This window comes from Miniopterus schreibersii (genome assembly GCF_964146895.1).
Source record: "Miniopterus schreibersii genome assembly, chromosome: 5".
Classification (NCBI taxonomy): Eukaryota; Metazoa; Chordata; class Mammalia; order Chiroptera; family Miniopteridae; genus Miniopterus; species Miniopterus schreibersii.
The window spans coordinates 75,196,965-75,216,357 of NC_138106.1; the positions used below are offsets into that span (position 1 = coordinate 75,196,965).

The following is a 19,393-nucleotide window of genomic DNA, read 5'->3' on the forward strand; positions in this document are numbered from 1 at the left end:
GGTGGGGGAGTATGTATGTAGCAAGTTTATTTTTCTAAATAAGGGAATCACAGACCCTGACTTAAATATGCCCCACCCTTCAGTGATGGACCTGAGGAAGATCAAAGCATTTGATTTGAAATATGTACTTTTTTAAAGAGTTAGTCTTCAGATCACTTAGGAAGAGTTGGAACTGAATTTTTTATATGCTCATCAAGATTGTACCTCATTCTCAGATACACATAAATTTGGTGTCAACAAAGAGTTACATAACATCCACAGCATGGGAGCTGTGATAGACTTTAATTAATTCCTAGGTAAAATTAGTATGCATTACAGTTTAGAGAAACAAAACACACAAACCCACTAATCGAAATGTTCAGCTTAACAGAGCTGGGGCTTTTTTCATTAGTTGTATTGTCTCGAATTTCATCACCATACCAGCTGGCTTCTTGTCAATTTATAGTTTGGACCTTTACATCAAACAGCAAAAAATTAATTACAGGGAAAGAAATCCCAATAGGAATTTTGTGCTTAGAGGTTTTTCACAATTAACCAGACATGAATGGTTCCTGTTTACAGAGGAAATGGAAAGGGAGAGAAGGAACTCAGTAGAATTTTCTAGAATCATTAACTAACTATAGCAATGTTAGTCACTTTCCTCCATGTTTTAAAGTTTTTTAGCCAAAGCCTTTAGCTTTCTCATTTCTGGAAGCACCCACTTCTGTAACTGTATTGAATGCAGCGCATCATGGCACGAACTGTGAATTTTTGTACAAAATGTCCCAAGTGACAGCTCAAAAGATTACTACCCTCCCTTCATTTTGAAATGAGTAACATTCTGTGCATCACATTTGTGATCATAATCATAATTTAATGATCACAGAGACCCTGTTGCTGGTCGGTGCCAGGTTACGTGTGGTGCATATTTTGGACTCAAAAGTGTTGCTGTCAAGTGTCACCGTCCTTCCCTCTGTGTGCTGGAGTCTCCTCAAATGTAACTTTCCTAAGCCTATTATCTGTTGAATATTCCAGCCAAAGGTCTTAAAAATGCCTTCCTCACTTTAGGCTTCTACTTTTTTTTCTTTTTCATATAGCTTAGAAATTCTTACCTGTGACCCATTCTTCTAGTTGCTAACACTGTAATACAGCGAGTGGTTCGTACCCTGTTTAAGACTTAGATGCCTGGAAACCCTGAAGAAAACCTTTCTCCCCAGAATAATGCAAGATTACTATACGTACAGCACTTGAAATGTCAGGGAGTCACTAGGAATATGCGAGCAGCAGGTTGTGTTCATTGAGGAATATATACATATCTTATCGATGCATGTATCCATGATATATATTTATATGTAATTTAGAGATACATATAGTTTTATATGGTTAAATTGAATGCTAATTCATATCATGTGTCTCCTAAGTTGTCTGTACTAAACAAATCACTTCCCTGCTCTGCCATCACCTGAGTAAATTTAGATTCTTTATCCATCTTTATTCGGAGCAGCCCCTGGTTGCAAGCTTGTTTGGGTGGCCATATTTCACTGCACTGTCTCAAGTGTGGCCACATTCCCTAAGTAATCTGTAGGCCATAAATGAGAAGAACATTCTTAACTTGTTTTAATGATAGTATTTTTCTTCGTTAGGTTTGTGAGCTGGGAGCTAGTGTTAACTAACAGGCATTTTCCAGTTTTCACTGTTCAGTTGAGAACGGTTCACTCTTATTCCAAGGTCACTTTGAAAGTCTTTCTGTGATTTGCTCCCATCTATTTTATGCTTGTGTTTACAGTTTTGAACCACATATGAAATTTAATGTTGCGTTTGTCTACATTAAAGTTAATTTGCCCCTTGTCAGCTCATTTACAACAGAGATAGCGCTGGAAAGCCACTCTGTAGAATGTTCTGTCTGCAGTCACTAATGGAATTTTTCTACCTATGTCTTTGTTGTATGCAACTTTCTCTATCTTTTAGTTTAAAAAGAAGCCTCTCCAGGAGAAGGTTTTTCAAAAAAATCTAAATTAGTCTTTAATAGAGATTAATAAATGATTCTCTAACAGAATAGGGTCTTCATCATATCTTGAAAATTTTTTAATAGCTCTTTTTTCTAACTTAGAAATTCAATTTTATATTCCATATTATATAAGTATGCTTATTGGAATGTTCTTTAAAGTAGTGTCTTTATACTTGTAAAGGATAAATGAAGTAAAACTTAAAATACATACGAAATCCTAAATTAGACTATGATACCAAACATTTTTCCTGCTTTCATCTTTTTCTTATATTTTCCAAGTATTTAATTTGACCTCATGCAATACAGTTTTTTTTTCTTAATAGTTAATAACTTCTAGATATGTTATTGAAAAGATGAATGTTTAAAATTGATGTACCTTAGAGGGCACTAAACTGAAATCTTAAATATAAATGATGAAAAATTCTTTTAAAGTAGTATCTTTAATATATACATTAAGGAATATAATTTGTGTCTTTTAAACAGTATATTCAGTAACAATTTACTAACTTTTGACTATATCTTTAAATAATTAGGAATGTTCAATACTTGGGAAATGTTTTCTCTTAGAATCATCTGCTGGTTACCTTTTAAAAAATGTTTTTTCAATTACAGTTTACACTCAGTATTATTTTGTATTAGTTTCAGGTGTACAGCATATTGGTTAGATAATCATATACTTTACATGGTGGTCCCCCTGATATTTCCAGTACCCAGTTGGCACCATACATAGTTATTACAGTATTATTGACTATATTCCCTGTGCTGTGCTTTCCATTCCCATGACTATTTTGTAACTGCCGATCCGGATCCGTACTTCCCAGTCCCTTCACCTTTTCAACCCAGTCCCCTAACCCTCTCCTCTCCAGCAGTCATCAGTTTGTTCTCTGTGTTGTTGTTTTTTAATATATCTTTATTGATTTCAGAGAGAAAAAGGGAGAGGGACAGAGAGAGATGAAAACATCAATGATAAGAGAGTCATTGATCAGCTGCCTCCTGCGTGTCCCCCACTGGGGATCGAGCCCGCAACCTGGGCATGTGCCCTGACCGGGAATCGAACCCCAATGGCCTGGATCCTAGGTCAATGCTCAACCCCTGAGACATGCTGGGCCAGGAGAGTCTGTTTCAATTTTATTTATTTTGTTCTTTAGATTCCACATATAAGTGATATCATATGGTGTTTGTCTTTATCTGATTGACTTATTTCACTTGGCATAATACTCTCTCCATCCATGCTGTCGCAAATGGTAACAGTTTATTTTTTTCTGTGGCCTAGTAAATATTCCATTGTATATATGCACCATGCTGTTTACCTTTTGAACAACTATTTTACTTATTTGGTGTATGTTAAGGAAATATCAGACAAGTGTTCAGAGATACGTCTTTAAGCCTGGTCATTTTTAAAATACTAAAATATTAGAAAAAGCCAAAATAACTTGCATGACAAGAATGATTACATAAAATTGCATTATATACACATAATGAAATACTGTCATGGAGATGTATACTCATTAACATGGGAAATAACTTACATTAAAATTCAAAGTAGGATATAAATCTATCTTCTTTCAAAATAAGTTGTAGGTAGGTAAATAGATAGGTAGATAGATTAGATAGATAAATAGATAGATGATAGATAGATAGATAGATAGATAGATAGATAGATAGATAGATAGATAGATAGATGATAGATAGATGATAGATAGATAGATAGATGATAGATAGATAGATAGATAGATAGATAGATAGATAGATAGATAGATAGATAGATAGATGATAGATAGCTATTGCTATAGATATAAATGAAATAAATATATTTACCAAAAGAGAAATGGTGTCTTAGTCTGCTTGGCTTCTATAATGAAGCGCCATAGACCAGGTAACTTTTAAACAACAGAAATTCATTTCTCACAGTTTCTGGAGGCTAAAGTCCCAGCTTGGAGTGCCAGCATGGCTGAGTGAGGGCCCTCTTCTGACTCACAGACTTCTAGTTTGTATCTTCTTGTTTGGAAGGGACTGGGGAGCTCTGTGGAGTCTCTTATTTAAAAGAGCACTAATCCCATTCCTAAAGGCTCCACCCTCATGACCTGAGCACCCCCCAAAGGTCCCACCTCCTAATACCATCACATTGTGGATTAGGATTTCAACATAGGTTTCTTGTGGGGACACTAACATTCAGATCATTGCAAGTGGTTATTTGGTAAGATTTCAGATATTTTATGGATGTATTTAATTGTGATTTTTTTAAAACAATATATCTATTAGTATATTACATGTACAACAAAAATAATAAATAAAAGAAAATTGTAACAGTATAATAATACCTAATCTGAGCATTTATATTGAGCAATATATTGTGTATCTTAAAGTTTTCAAAATTATTTTTAAATGTATTTATCAGTATATTGCTTGTACAATAAAATAATCATTAAAACATATGACATTATAATATTAGCTACTATTAGCTAATATTTGAGTCACATATTATGTCTTGTGCTCTCCTAATGACTCGCATGCCTTATCTTATGTTACTGTAATTTGCTACTTGTCAATCCTTATTTATGCTATAGATTATCAGGACATGAATTTTCATGCCAGAATGATAATGTAATTTCACATTTATGCATAATTGTTGAGACTGTATGCTGTGTGGGGGTGTATGTTTCTGGGTGGCAAATACTTAACCTTTTAAATCAGATTATGAGATGGGTTAATATTGCACCCATTAATTTGGGTGAAATTCACTATTCAATTCTCTACTGATGAAAAAAACCAAACAAAAAAACCCTGTGCTTCCAAAGAGGGATACGAAGAGAGAAGCAAAACTATACAGTGGAGAAGAATTTATATTTTCACCTCATTAGTCTATCTGAGGCAGTTGGAACAGATGACAAGTAACAAGCGTTGTGACCTCGGGTCACATTTTTAAAAAGGCTGGAAGTATCAGGAAATCTCTAGTGCCAGCACTGTGTTTCAGCCGGCCAAGAGCTCTGCTTTTAGAAGGTGCTTATACTGTTTAAGTGGAATGTATCAAATGTATACTTGCAGTATATACTATATACAACATACGTACTATTATGTGTATTATATAATAGTATATATAACCCCCAAGAGTTTGTTCAGAGGTTCAGCAGGATGAACACGTAGGAATTCCAAAGGAAGGAAGCGGAGAGAGGACCCCTAATGCAGCAACCTGATTAATCCTGTCAATCTGGTATCTTCTAGCAAAAGTCTTTTCACTGTTAATTCTGCCTTTCAAGATCTAAAATGGTAGATAATTCAATGGACATTAATACTTGGCTTAGGGAAATGTGTTTATATTATTAAATATGTGAAGAAATGCATTAGTAGAACTTTTGCACATTAAAGACTAGAATCATGTATCATGAAACCCACCTGAAGAGGAGCCAGACTGCTGCCTTTCGGAGTTATCCGGGTTACTTGTGTGCCCGCTGGTCAGTTTCCTCCTGGGAATGCTGGAAGCCAGGAATGTTAGCCTTGTTAAAGCTCTTACCTGCTGCCCTTTATGTCATTCTTTCCTGAACGACGTCAGTAATGAGCGGGAGTGTGTCCCATCAGAGCTGCCACACCACAGAAGCTTTCAGCTGCCAGCCCCTGTTCCAAGGGCGGCCTTTGCCTCACTTGAATCTTAAAAGAGCTTTTGTGAAACTTCTTATCTGATTTTACGGAGGAGGAAACTGACTCCTGGGGAGATTAAATTGCTTAAATTCACATCACTCAGAAGTGACCTCGCTGGCACTAAAACCCTAGTCTCTGACTTGGAAGCTGTGTTGCCCCGAATCGCATCGTGTTTTCGAACTGCCCTTATTGAGCCATAAATCTCTATGCTGCTGTTCTTGGGGTGCGGCTCAGCCTCCTGCTTTCGGAATATTACAGGGAGGCTGAAGGAAACGTAGACTCCTGCCAAGGACTCATCCCAAAGGCCGTGAGTCAGAACCGCAGAGCAGGAATGTTTTTAACAAGCTCTTTAGGGATCTGGAGCATGCTAGTTGAGTGAGAGGCACAGCTCTACACTATCTTGTTCCCACACCCAAGGGGTGATGATATCACGGGTCCTTCCTTTTCTTTTCTTTCTTTTTCTTGGTAGCATTTGCCTCTGACCGCCCTCCTTGAGTCTCGCCTTCTGTATTTCCTTTCCATGTTCCTCTTTCTCCGCTCTCCATTGCTCCTCTGCCTTCTCTACTCTGTCTCCTTCCCGCCTGCAGTTCCTTGGGTGTCACTTTTAGTTTGATGACTACGGTTCTGAAAAGTGAAATGTACATTGCAGTTTCTTAGTAAAGGTTACCATTGAAAGCAACTCTGCAGTAGATTATTTCAGATTACATCCTAGCTCATGATTTATTAGTGTTAATATACTAGTTTCTTTTAAAGTAGAGCACACTTATATTGGCTATGGTACTTTCTAAGTCAAAGGAGAAAGTTGTCTTGGAAAATTGTAGTGTTCAAGGGGTAAATGAGAATAGATTTCAGAAAGGAGTGTTTAATTTTTAGGGGAATGAAAAGAAACCCTAAAGTAGAAATCCAGCTTGGGGAAAACAGTAGGAGCCAATCTATTAGACGACTAACATCTAAATTTGATTATCAGAATGAAAAATACATATGTGTCATCATTTTATTCTATTTTTCAAGCGTGTTGGGTCTCTGGTGTTCATCATTATAGTAAGAAATAATATTTAAATAGATTCCCAAACAAGTGTTCCAGTTGCATGCGCACGCACACATACACACACGAAAATAAAGGTGCACATCTAATGGTAACACATACATCTGAACAATAAATGGATCATAAGAGTGATGACTTGGGTTTCTGTAGCCCCCGAAGTTTACAGCACCCTTGCCTCATGTGATGAGGTAGGAGGCACTTGGAATTTTAACCAGAAGAACTGAATTTCAGTGGTTGCTTTTCCACTTATTATCTGTGTGAGGTTGACCAGATCCCTTCACTGCCAAGAGCTTTGGACCTCTCCCCTGTGAACTGGATACTAGAAAGCTTATTCGAGGATCAGACATAATGTGCATACAAACCCATCGGAAATTATAAAGCATTCTACAGATTTCAGAGATTAGAGAAACAGAGATTTTTAGAAATTGCTCAGAGATTATTTCAGAGATGAAGTAAGTACGACAGAGACACCTGTTCTCAGAAATGCGAATGGGTGGCGTGGCTGACACCGCTCCCGCGGCTGCTGAGTCCAGATGCGGCCGGACTCTGTGTGCTGGACTCTGCCGATTCTGAGCCAGGGCTGGGCATCATTCCCAGGGCACTGCTCCATTAAATCATCACCTGATTATAAGGACTTCGAAACAATATAATTATTGAGTTATCTTAGTAAGAAATGCTACCATTACTAGGCAAAGTTTATACTTGTTTTTTAATGCAGGTAATGAATTTGGACATCCTGAATGGTTAGACTTCCCAAGAAAAGGAAACAATGAGAGTTACCATTATGCCAGAAGGCAGTACCATTTAGCTGATGATGACCTCCTTCGCTATAAGTTTCTAAATAACTTCGACAGGGACATGAATAAATTGGAAGAAAGATGTGGTTGGCTCTCAGCGCCACAGGTAAGCTCTTTACTCTAAATGTTACGTTTTAGTCCCCAGTGTTGTATATGCTCAGAAAGGCAATCGATTTAAGTCTGTAGGCAGGTGTTCTAAGCAGCACTTGATTATTCGGTGGGTAGTGCCCCGTAACACACTTCAGGTTGTCAAAACATGTTATTGAAGTCTCCGCAATAGATAATGAAGATCTTAAACATAATGCCCTGCTTACTTCCTGTTTAGTTTATTGTTGTTGTTTAAATTTAGTAATTTTTATTTCAATGGGTTAAAGTAAATGACAAAAGCCCTGCATGGAATTTATTTTGGAAATTGCCGTGGAAACATCTTAATTGTTTTGACTTTTTCTTTATATAAATAATGATGCTGTCATAAAAATTACTTTGACAACATGTAGATTTCTTTATTCCTTTTTTCCCTTCTGTGGCTGGTCTCTGAGTTGTCATTTCAATAGATGCTATTATACCTGCGTGCTGTTTTGTATTTTTCATAAGCTTGGCTCTCCTCTGGAATTAAAGTCTCGTTTTTCAATAAGTTTTCAAAAATGTAATTAACAGGTGCAAATTTTATGCAGGCATTTTTTTCCCCTTGCAAAAATTAGCATATAGTAGGTGTTACTTATAATCCATTTACTTTTCACTGGCGCTGTTTGAAATTGCTGTTGATGTGTTTTTACTTTGGTGTCTATGTTGTTGTTTTTTAAATGACTGAACAAAGGTACTTAAATATTCAGTAAGATCGGCTGCATGACATGAACACCCTACTCACCTTTATATTAGTGATGCTACTTCCAGAAGAGAGAGCACAAGGATGCTCCTTTTCAGTGGAAACAATGTTGATACCAAAAGGTGTGCCGTTTACTCTGGAGCCTTAGTGCCCGTTTCTAAACTACCAAGAGTGGTGCTGCTGATATGCATGGAAATAAGTCCTTGCACATCTGGGGGTGGGAGAAAGTGGCATTGAAAAAGCACGGGCTCCTCGCTGCCTACTGTAAAACACCGTATAAAATGAGGACGTGTGTAGATGTAATTTCTTTTTAGACCTCTCTTTTATTAGGCAAATATATATTGTAAAGGACTTTGTTGCCATTGAATCTGACCAAGTTATGCAATAATGCAAAGCTTTTAAGATAACTGCAACTGCAGATACCTCAGTATAATAATGTTACATTATATTTTGAAAAGTAATTTTATGTATCTTATTCATCTGGAACTAAAACAAAAGTCTTAAAGAAAATTCACTTATAAATAGATCCTTTTATGTATATATATATATGTGTGTGTGTGTGTGCGTGTGTGTATATACACATACACACAAACTGTATATACCACAGGTACCCTGTTATTAATTAAAACCTGAGCCACAGCACTAATCATCTGTTCCTTGTTTGACTTTGGCAGTGGCTAGTGAGATTTCTATACTTTCCAAACAGTTTTTGAGACTCTTATTGGCGTAGAGTTTAATATGAGAAAATTACATGTTCAAAAAATATAATGTGCTGCCGTTTTCATTTTTGGCTTAACAACTAGCAAAGTTCCTAATTAAAGACAAAAACAACTTTTTGTAAATAATTGACTTGTGGCAGTGTCTAGGTACTATCTAAATGTCGTATATGTATTGTTTCTTCAGGCCTATGTGAGTGAAAAGCACGAAGCCAATAAGGTCATCACTTTTGAGAGAGCAGATCTTCTCTTTATCTTTAACTTTCATCCAACCAAGAGCTACACAGATTACCGAGTCGGAACGAGATCACTGGGAAAATATCCTTTTCGTTGTCAGTGAATATAACTATCTGCATTTAATTTTTTTTTTTTTTTTTTACATCATACAGAGTAAGAAAGACTAATGCTGCTCTTGATGTCAGTGGCTCTCAGTTTCCTTGTCTGAAAAGTTGACTGATAAGCCTTTGCTCAGCTCAGTAATACTGAATTCACCCTAAGTTGTAGTTTTCCCTCTGAAAATCCCCTGTAAGCTGCCTCTGAGACTGTGTTCTTCCCCTTCGCGGAGTGAGCGCAGGCGGTGTTATGAAGAGCTTCCTCCCCTTGCCTCTTTCCCGTTTCCCGTCTCCTCTAGTGCGGGACATAGCTGGCCAGTGTAGGCCTGAGCTGGCAAGGAATCGGCGTGGGAGTGGGAGCAAAGCAAGCAGCAGGGAGAGTGTTTGGATGCCCTCTGCCTCTTCATTGACTCAGCCATTCATTTCCCAGACACTTACTGAGCCCCTGTGTGCCCACTGTGTGCTAGGTGCTGTAAATACAGGAATGTTTTTGGCACATACAGTCACTGCCCTCATGGAGCTTTTAAATGAGTGAAGAAAAACTCAGTAATTGTAAGTTGACAACTGTTACAAAAGGAAAAATACAGTACATTTGAAGAGATTGTAACTCAGCAAATCCATGGCAGGGAGGGCAAGACCAACTCAGGACCTCGCTGCAAAGCAGCAGGAATTTTTAAGTGGGCAGTAGAAACGGTGTTCTCCCCTGGAGCCCGCACCGTGATTACTGTCCGCCACCCGAGCAAGGTGTCCGACGTGGAGTCCAATGTCAGGGTCTCTGTGGCCGCAGAAAGATAAACCCGGTTCCCATGGCTGGAACAGTAAGGAAGGTGTGTTTTCCACATAATAAAAGCCCGAGGTAGTGTGACCCCAGCACTGAGACAGTATCATTAAGCTCCCTGATTCATTGTCTTTCTGCATTCAACTTGCAGGGTGTCAGCAGTGTCCAGAGCTGGCACCTCTTCCAGCTGCAAGGCAACAGCCATGTTTCCAAAGGTCACCTTCAGGCACAACAGAAGACAAATAGACATCATTTGCGTGGGTGTGTCTTTTTCAAGAATGAAGTTACTTTAGCAAATTTTCTTTTGTGTTGTGTATGTACGAAGAGACAGATAAAGAAAATCAATGTGATACCATTATCTGCACTAAAATAGAGCTATACTGCCCCAGGAAGCAGATGTTCTCACCCTCACCATTTCCATAAAGACTGCAAACAAATACTAGACCCGTCGCAGCTCTCACATGACCCTTCTCAGCTCCAAACTGCTAACATAATGCCCCTAGACAAACTCCTCCTATACCTAGTAATATAATATAGTCAGAATATAATCTTCATTATCACCAAATTAAAGTATAATCAAACCAAAAGACATTTTCAGAACACTTGGAATCTAGTCCTTTTGCAGCAATGTCCTTGACCCTTAAGTCGGGGAGAAGAAATGTATGAAAGCAACTATTATGTAATCCACAATGCAGTAAGTGGGAAGGAAACAGGAATCTGCAAGGGAGGTCAGGCGACCAGGAAAAGAAAACAATTAAATGAGATTGAGTGATTGAGTGAGTGATTGATTGATTGATTGCTTTAAGCTTCCTTGGGGGAGAGAGGGAGAGAGAGAGATTGATTGCTTGATTGATTGACTAAGGAAAAGACTTTTAAGCTTAGACCTTGAGAAATGATACAATTATAGTAGAAGAATTTGAGGAAGGCCATTTCAGCTGTGGGAAGGCATGGCTATCCTTAGGTAATGGACAGCACACTGGATTAATCCGAGAATGGTGATCGTAAAGAGAGATACTAGGCCACGGGCTGAAAAGATAGATCAAGATCGCATAATAGAAGATTTCAATGCCGTATTAATTAGCTTAGGGTTTTTTGGATAGTTTTGTAGTGAGTCGCTGAAGGTTTTGAGCTAGGGAGCTACTTGATAGTGTCTGCTTTGGGAAAGGCCTCATGTTCACAGTGTGGAGGAGAGCTTTTTGAGGAGAGCAATGCGAAGTACAGATAAGAGAAATCACAGTAGACATAAAAGATAATTAGTGCATGAACTAAAGTAATGGTAGTAGAATCAAAAGAGGTGTGTGAACCCCTGTCTTGTAGTGAAAGAACTCAGCAATTGTTTGGACATGGGGTATCGAAGAGAAAATATAAGGCTTCGCTCTAAACAGTGGGAAGGCTGGGATGTTATTTTTACTGAGCCTAGCAAAGCAAGGAGGAGTAACCAGTTAGGGGAAAAGAAAATATGAGTTTAATTTAGGATCACTGACAAAGGAATTTCAGTAATGATGCTTGGAAGGAAAATCTCAGCCCAAACTTCATTGATCTCCAGTCTGAAATCTGTGTAACTTTAATAAGTGAAAACATACAATTACATAGTAGAACCCACCCAAAAGTTAATTTTATTTAGTGATACAAAGTTACATTTTACTTGAAAATCTAGTTTGGTTTTGATAAAACTTGACATAACTTGATTTCTTCTGAAATTTAGTGATTTGTCTAAAATGTCTATAGGCACCTGTTGTGCAGAAACTTTTTGCATTAATAAACACTGAGTGCTTCATATTAGTGACCCCTTTCAGAAACTACTCATTAAAAGCTGTAATGATATAGACACCTTGGAAAATTGGGCCATGTCTCCCTAAGAGTGGTAGTTGAAGCCCAAGTCACCTATTGGATCCCTAGGAAACCTCTAAGAAATATTGTTGGTTCTTTTCCTACGTGGACTTTGTCTTCCAGGGATCTCTGCCCACTGGGACCTTGTTTACTCTGGTAGCCTTTCTCATTCCTGTCTTTTTTGTCCATAAGTTATAGCTAATTTCCATGTTACTACTTCCTTTGGGGACATTTGCATTTTAATAAGTCTCTTTGAACACTCAAGAAGTGTGCAAGGCCTAATGAACTAAGATATCTAATTTTTTTTGCGATGAGGATTTTTGTTTGAGGGGAGGGAAGTCGAAGAGCATTTCCAGTGTCCTTTAACCACACCTTCTAAGTAACTGTGTGTTCATCATGCCAGCCCAAACTCTTAGATAGAAATCATAAAGCCTCCTGGGTCTTGTGATATCCTCTACTCCAGTGACCGACTTCAGCGCAGATAATCTCATCTATAAATTCCTCCACAAAGAATAACTAACCATCATCAGAACACTTTCCTGTTCTAGGAATCTCATTACTTCACAAGGTAAACAACTCAAGGTTTTTTTTAATTTTTAAAAAATTGTCTTAAATGTAAACGCATTAGTTCTGTACTCTGGGCTGGTGCCTGTTCTGCATGCCAGGTCTGCAAATCAGAAAGGCGTGTAGCATGCTCCTCACAGTGCCACCCCCGGTCACTCTTCTTCTAGCCCAGATACCTCTAGTTTCTTTACTAGATTCTCCTGCTACTTTCCAGGCCTCTTACTATCATGTCCCCCTTATCACAACACCCAGTATTGTCCACATTCCTCTTCCATGGTGTTTCTAGAACAAAAAACACAGGATTCCAGGTGTGATCTGGCAAGTATGACTTGGAGTGCCGCATTGCCTCCCTGCGCCTCGATACTGCTCTTTATTAAACTTAACGTTACATTAGCTTTACCGCCAGACATCACATTTTCTGCTCATATGTTATTTGCGTTCAGATAAAAATCTTTAGTTTTTCTTTATATGTTCTAGTGCTTTTTTGTATCTCCCTTATTCTTTATTCAGTTAATAACTTTAACCTAAAACTCCAAGTTTAACATGAAACATGAAAAATATATATTGTTTTTTGCCTCTGACCTGTTAATAGAGAAGATAAAAGAATACTAGAGTAGAACAGTTCTCTGTTATTAATCTGTTAGGATTGTACCATGAGCACCCGATAAATCTATTCTTTCAACTTCTTGCTGTTCTAAGCTTAGCTTTAAGAGGCCTTTTATTATCTTAGCATTTTTCAGATCATTTTGCTTTGACTTTCATCTTTCTGACTTTATTCTTATACTTTTAAACAACATTGTAGGTCAGCATTATAGAATCACTTTATATACAGATATTACAGAAAAATTAGGCTTTTTTTTTTTTTGCTGTAATTTCCAACTTTACCAAAGTGTTCTTTTCCACTGGTGTTTCCAACTGCTGAGCCAGTGAACTGAATACAGATTTTCCCAGTAAAGAATCCACAGTGGCAAGATCGGATGTATTAATCAACTCAAGAAATTCATCAAATTTTTAATTCCCTGGAAAGCAGGATTTGGTGCCAGAACAAATTTAAAGTTTCTAAAGAAGTCACTTGAACTTCTTCTGTCACTGTGAAATATAAACCTGCAGAGGTAGCCTGTCGGAATTCTCGAGCCCTTCCATTTTTTTGAACCTGTATATCCTGTATATCAGACAGCGAGACATCAACTTTCACTCAAATCTGTGAAGAAAAGGCAATGACTGTCTTCCCAAGAAGCTGTTGTAAGGGGAGCCATTTCGGGGGTGATGCCAGGCAAGGTAGATGAAACACCTTAAGGATGCTTTTAACTATCACTTCAAAGTAAGTTGACACATTTGGAAAGCTGAGAGGGAAGTCTGATTTGTATCGCTAAGGTTTTGAACTTGGTCTTCATGGTGACGGCTGAAGGACATAGTGTTGTTTCTCCAAAAGGAGTCTATAGCTGTGTTCTAGAAAATAACAGCAGCAAAATTATTTGCCTACACACTGCCTCACATTGGTATTTTTAGCTGCTGATCTTCAGTGTCATCATCACCAGTGTTCTTTCATACGGTAGACAGCCACTCTGGTCCTGCAGAACTAAGATCTAAACAGAACGTAAGTAGGCAGGTGATGAGTTTCTTGCTTAGGAAGACAGTATGCATTTTGCGGATGTGTTATATTTGCTTATGATTTCACATTGCTCAGCTCTAGGGAAAGAGACAGTATGCCCTTGATATGATCAGAAACATTGTATTTTTCCATCATATTTCTTCACTTACAACATTATCAAGTCAGCATTGAATCAAAAGGAAAACTGCTAAGCCCCCAAGGACAGACCGCTCTTTATCTACTCTGAACAACACAAATGATGGGGCCACGTTTTGAGTGATGTGGGGGAGAGTGTGCATGTTAGGGGCCCTCTCTGAGGCCTTGTGTCTATTAGCATGTTCATGAAGTACCAAGTTTGTATAGCCTCATGTGACAGAGCAATAACTGAGGTCTTTGAGGAGCTACCCAGCTTTCCTCCAGCACATGGCTGATAAAGGCCGAGCAGTGCACTGCAAAGCCTGTCTTTCTACTGTACCCTGGTGCCTCTTTCTGTCTCTTCGTGGACACCGATGTGTGGTTGGTGGTGGTAGCAGTAGAAGTATCACCGGTGATGATTTATTTCTGTAATGTTCAAAATGATTTTGATACAGTTCTGGAGAAATAGGTAGCAATAGAAAATTATACACAAATTCAAAGCACACTTGAAGCCCTTACAGCTTATTTATAAGGTGCGAGTCTTGGTATGTACAGATTCACATCATGCTGAGAGCTTAAACACTAACATCAAATGTTTTTAAATTATTTGTCAGCATGCTGATGAGGGGGGTGTCGCAACCCAGGCAGCCCATTTCCAAACTGTTACAATGTTGAGGTGTTCGGTGGAGTGATCAGAGAGTACAGCTTGTGAGGAATATGGGAATCCAAGCTAAAAATAGTTAGGGCTAAGGGAACAGATGAGTAAATGGATTTGACCTGAGATCTTTGAAATATTTTCATTAAACTGCTGCAAGATGTACTTTTAAAATGTAAACTTAGACTCTGACATTTGCAACTTGTACATAGAGTTTTTAATGAGCAAATAAAGTCACTTGGATGATTCACAGGAGTGTGATCCCCGAAGGCGGAGATGTTGCTGGGAGTTGTTTAGTTTATAGAAACCTTTGAAGCTTAGTTATGTAACACTGTGAATATTAGAATCTGTGCTTTATGCAGCAAATGAAAACAAAGAACTTAATTTAGGATTAGCTAAACGATGCATCCTATAAAGGTTTTACATGTGAAGGTTAATTTCTCCGCTAAAATAGTAGAGCGCTTCAACTTAACATCCTGTTGTTCATGTTATAGATGTTTTGATAAAAAAGAAACAATTAAAAAAAAATACGAGGTTTTCTGAAAAGACCTAAAACGGTGACTTTGAACAGATGCAAGAATATTTCTTTTTCTTGTGTTTGTATGTGTGGGGGGGTATGCTTTTACTCTATGTTGCAATTTAATGATGGTGATTTTTATGTGAACAAAGACTTAATCCTACTAACAATTCTGTATTTAATATAGGTCTTCCTTTTGTGTCTTTAGCTTCAAAATGATGTACACTCGTTGCCTAGGTTAGCCTTCTTTAGTTTCCAGATGATGGTAATACTTGTAAACATTACCTAGTGGTCGTTCTGATCATTTTTCATTGTTGAATACTGTTCAGCAATCCCTGTGATTTAATGATCATGGCAGATGCGCATCCCCACCTCTGCTGGCAATAAAGTGCCTCTGAATTAGGGTGATTTTTCTCCCCGTGAATCTGAGATAAATCACAAAGAAAAACATTTTGCATGATTAAAATATTTCAACTGCTGTAACACTTTTAGATTGGCTTAATATATATTCATAAAACTAAAGGCAGTAATGAATAATGAGCATTACTACACACAAATGGTTTTAAGTTTTTTATGGGGTGTGTTTGTTTGTTTGTTTTCTTTGAAAAGCTGAGTGCTGTTCAGTGTTCAGTGCTCTGAGACATTCAACAGCATTTCTGTTTTTTTGGTTCATAGCTCAGCTGCACAGTGATGATCTCCTTTGGTTAAAGAAATTCATCTAACAGTAGCTCAGTCAAGATTTCTGTTCTCTATTTCTTGTTTTTCTGTGTGAAAAAAAATCAGAAACATTATTATATCTTTGGAACTAGAACATAATCACTTTAAAATTGTAGCATTACTGGGGGAAAAACATTTGTGCCTAGGGTGATCATTTTTACCTATTTGTAAAAAGTGGTACTAAATATTGGACTGATGGATGGATGGATGGATGGATGGATGGATGGATGGATGGATGGATAAATGGATGAATGGATAATTATGAATAGGAGGATGAGCAGATAGATGGATGGAAGATGGATAAGTGGATGGATGGACAGATAGAGGCATGGAAGGATAGATGAGTGATACAATGACCTAATGGTGAAAGAACCCCTGACGTTGTTTAAAACTAAGTAATTAAATCACAAACAGTTACTATAACCTTTTGCTTTTTTCCTTAGAGAACATACTTAATTAAATGGTAGAAAAGTAAAATTGATAGGATGTTATCAATGAAATACATCGTAATTTTGTAGAATTTGAAATTAATACACTAGAATCTTATCTTTTGTCAGTGAGAATACTTGCAGAATAGACTTTCCTAATAAGATCTACCATCTATTACAAACTTATTGTATGCCTTGTACTCTGTAAGTACTTTTCACTCATCTATCTCATTTAGCAAACCGTTTCCTTTCCTTGGGAACAGCACTGCAAATAGGGAAGGAGGAAATCTACAATGAAATCACTGGCATGAAAATTTTCTTATCTAACCTTCCCTCCCTCCCTCCCTGCCTCCCTCCCTCTCTTTCTTTCTTCCTTCGTTCCTTCCTTCTTTTAAAATAGTCCGCTATTTAGTCAGTCCAAAACAGATTATTTTCTTCTATCTTAAAAAATATATTTAGTTGTTACTTTTATATCTGGTGCCAGTATTTTTTAACTAGAAAACTCTCTGTCTAAATGAATTTCTAATAATGAATGATTAATTACTTTTTTGCTTCTGGGTCTCAGTAGAAATTAGCCTTTTTTTCCCAATGAAGATCTCCCTGCCAGAAAGCTGCTTAGATCTTCTACAAGTGAGATATTTTCATTTCCATCATTTTCTGTTCAGCTGTCCTAAACTCAGAATTCCACAGGGTGTAACTGAGTGGTCAGTGGTTCATTTATTTGTGAAAGAATACCCCCAGATTTCTTAAAATTAAACCATAAAGTAATTACTAGTTCACTATAATAATTTAAGGGCTTCCAAGAATATGTGGATGCTACAACCAAAGGAAGAGTTTGTTTCTCCAGAGAAAAGTGGGAAGAGCCATAAACAGTGATGGTCTTTGGAAACAGTGGCTTCAGTATAACCAAGTGTAAGAATCATCTCTAATTCTACTAATGTAGTATCTGTTGGCCTAATGATCAAAAATGTTATCAGTAATTCCTGTTGTTTTTGTGAAATTTATTTGTGTAATTAATTATGATTATTTGTGGTAGTTATGTGGTATCAATTGCTAAATAAACAAAGTGTTCTGTAGATGCTATCAAGAAAAGTTATTTAATTAATGTATAACTTAATTAAGTGCAATCATATTACCTTTTACTGGGAGACAATAAGTGTCTCATAGGAACATTAATTAAAACAGAAAATTATTTTCTTCATAAAACTGTAAATATTACTGTGATTTTCTCTCTCTCTATGAACTCTGTTATTTAGGGAGATAGTCAATTTTCACTTTCCTACCTTCTCTTCCAACACTCTTCCTTTTTCTCAGCTAAGAAAAACGGAAGAAAAGTAAGTTGCACTGGTGGTAGATTTCTTTCCTGACTCTGAAACACTTTCTTTGGTTTGTTCCCTTACCTTAACATTTTATATCTCCCAGAGGCTTACGTAACTTGTACAGTCACTACTAGTAGAGGGTATTTCTGATTCTCACATTGTAAACGTACAGATGTTTGCTCTCGCTCCTAGGATCCTGGTTAAGAGCATGGGTCCTGGAACAAGACCTGAGGGTTCAGTTCCGTCCGCCCCACTTGTTCATGCCTTAAAAGGAGCCTCTTTGTGTCTTAGTTTTCTCACTTTTCAAATGCCTACTTGTAGGATTATTATCAGAATTAAATGGTTAATGCATGTGAAGGGCTTAGTATCGTGCACACACTGCAGGTTCAGTGTTAGCTGCTGTGGTCCTTGTTACAGTCATTGTCATTCTAAAAATGCACTAGAAATGTGACAATAAAAGGAAGGAAACAAAAGGACCAGAGGAATAGGTACTAACCCTCTCCTGCCTACATTCTCTTTCTTCTTTTTTCCTTTCCTATTGCTCAGTTCACTACCACAAAACAATTTCTGCTCTTCACGGTACTGGAATGAGAAGTCGCCTGTGTCCTGCTAAATCGGTTCCTGACTCTCAGGCATCGGCTCCTTTACCCTGCTTCCCCCATACACTGTGGCGCTGCCTTGATGCCCCCCTTCTCTCTACCCGGTGTCTGTATTATCCTTTCCCCTCAGATCCAGATTCAGTCACTTATTCTCTATCCTCGGCTCTCTTCCCCTGAAGAACTCACGCATGCTCATAGCCTCAACTATCAGTTCTACAGACCCTTCCTACCTTCATCTGTGCCCTATTCTTCAAGTAAAATTTTGTGTTGTTTAACGACTGTTGGGAAATACTGGGAAGCATGCAAATATAGTTTCTTGAGATGTAGAAGATCTCTAGCATGACCTGGTTCAGCCCCTATAAATTCAATAGAATTGGTTAGGTTAGGAGATATGTTTTAGGAGATGGTTTCCAAATTAGCCCCAGAAGTTAAATTTGCATAACACTTTATAGTGTGTGGATGCTTTTATTTACATGGACTCATTCTATCCTCATATCATCATAATGATGCCCGTCAAGCAAGTATTCTGATCCTCAACCAAAATATGAGCATCAGAAAGATTTATAACTTTCACAAGGACATATTCCTAGTGAGCGAATAAATGGGACTTAAATCTAGTTCCCCTAAGTTCAGCACAGTTTTTCATTTGGGCACCAGGTAATTCACCTTTTTGTTGCCCTGTAGAAATGCCATTAAATTTGGTTAAATGAGTCTCACTAATTACATAAAGTTGTATTCGTTTTCTTACCTTTTATTTATAAAAGTTAATGGTGCCTCTGACCAAATGTCATTTTTATGCAGCATTATACTAACCAGGTTTCTGGCCCTCCAAAGCACAAATTAATTTAAATGGAATGTTTATTAAACAAATATAATCACTTTAAAGGGGTAAATAATTTTTTAAAGAAAAAGATGACTACT

At 37.6% G+C, this 19,393-nt stretch overlaps 1 protein-coding gene across 1 annotated transcript in view; it reads left to right on the forward strand.

Annotated features, from left to right (window-relative positions):
* Positions 1-19,393, forward strand: part of GBE1 (1,4-alpha-glucan branching enzyme 1) — a 258,450-nt gene that overhangs the window by 219,123 nt on the left and 19,934 nt on the right. The window contains exons 13-14 of the mRNA XM_081137631.1: positions 7,387-7,571; positions 9,195-9,325. Of these exons, the coding sequence (XP_080993757.1) occupies positions 7,387-7,571; positions 9,195-9,325 (316 nt within the window). The remainder of the gene's footprint in view (positions 1-7,386; positions 7,572-9,194; positions 9,326-19,393) is intronic.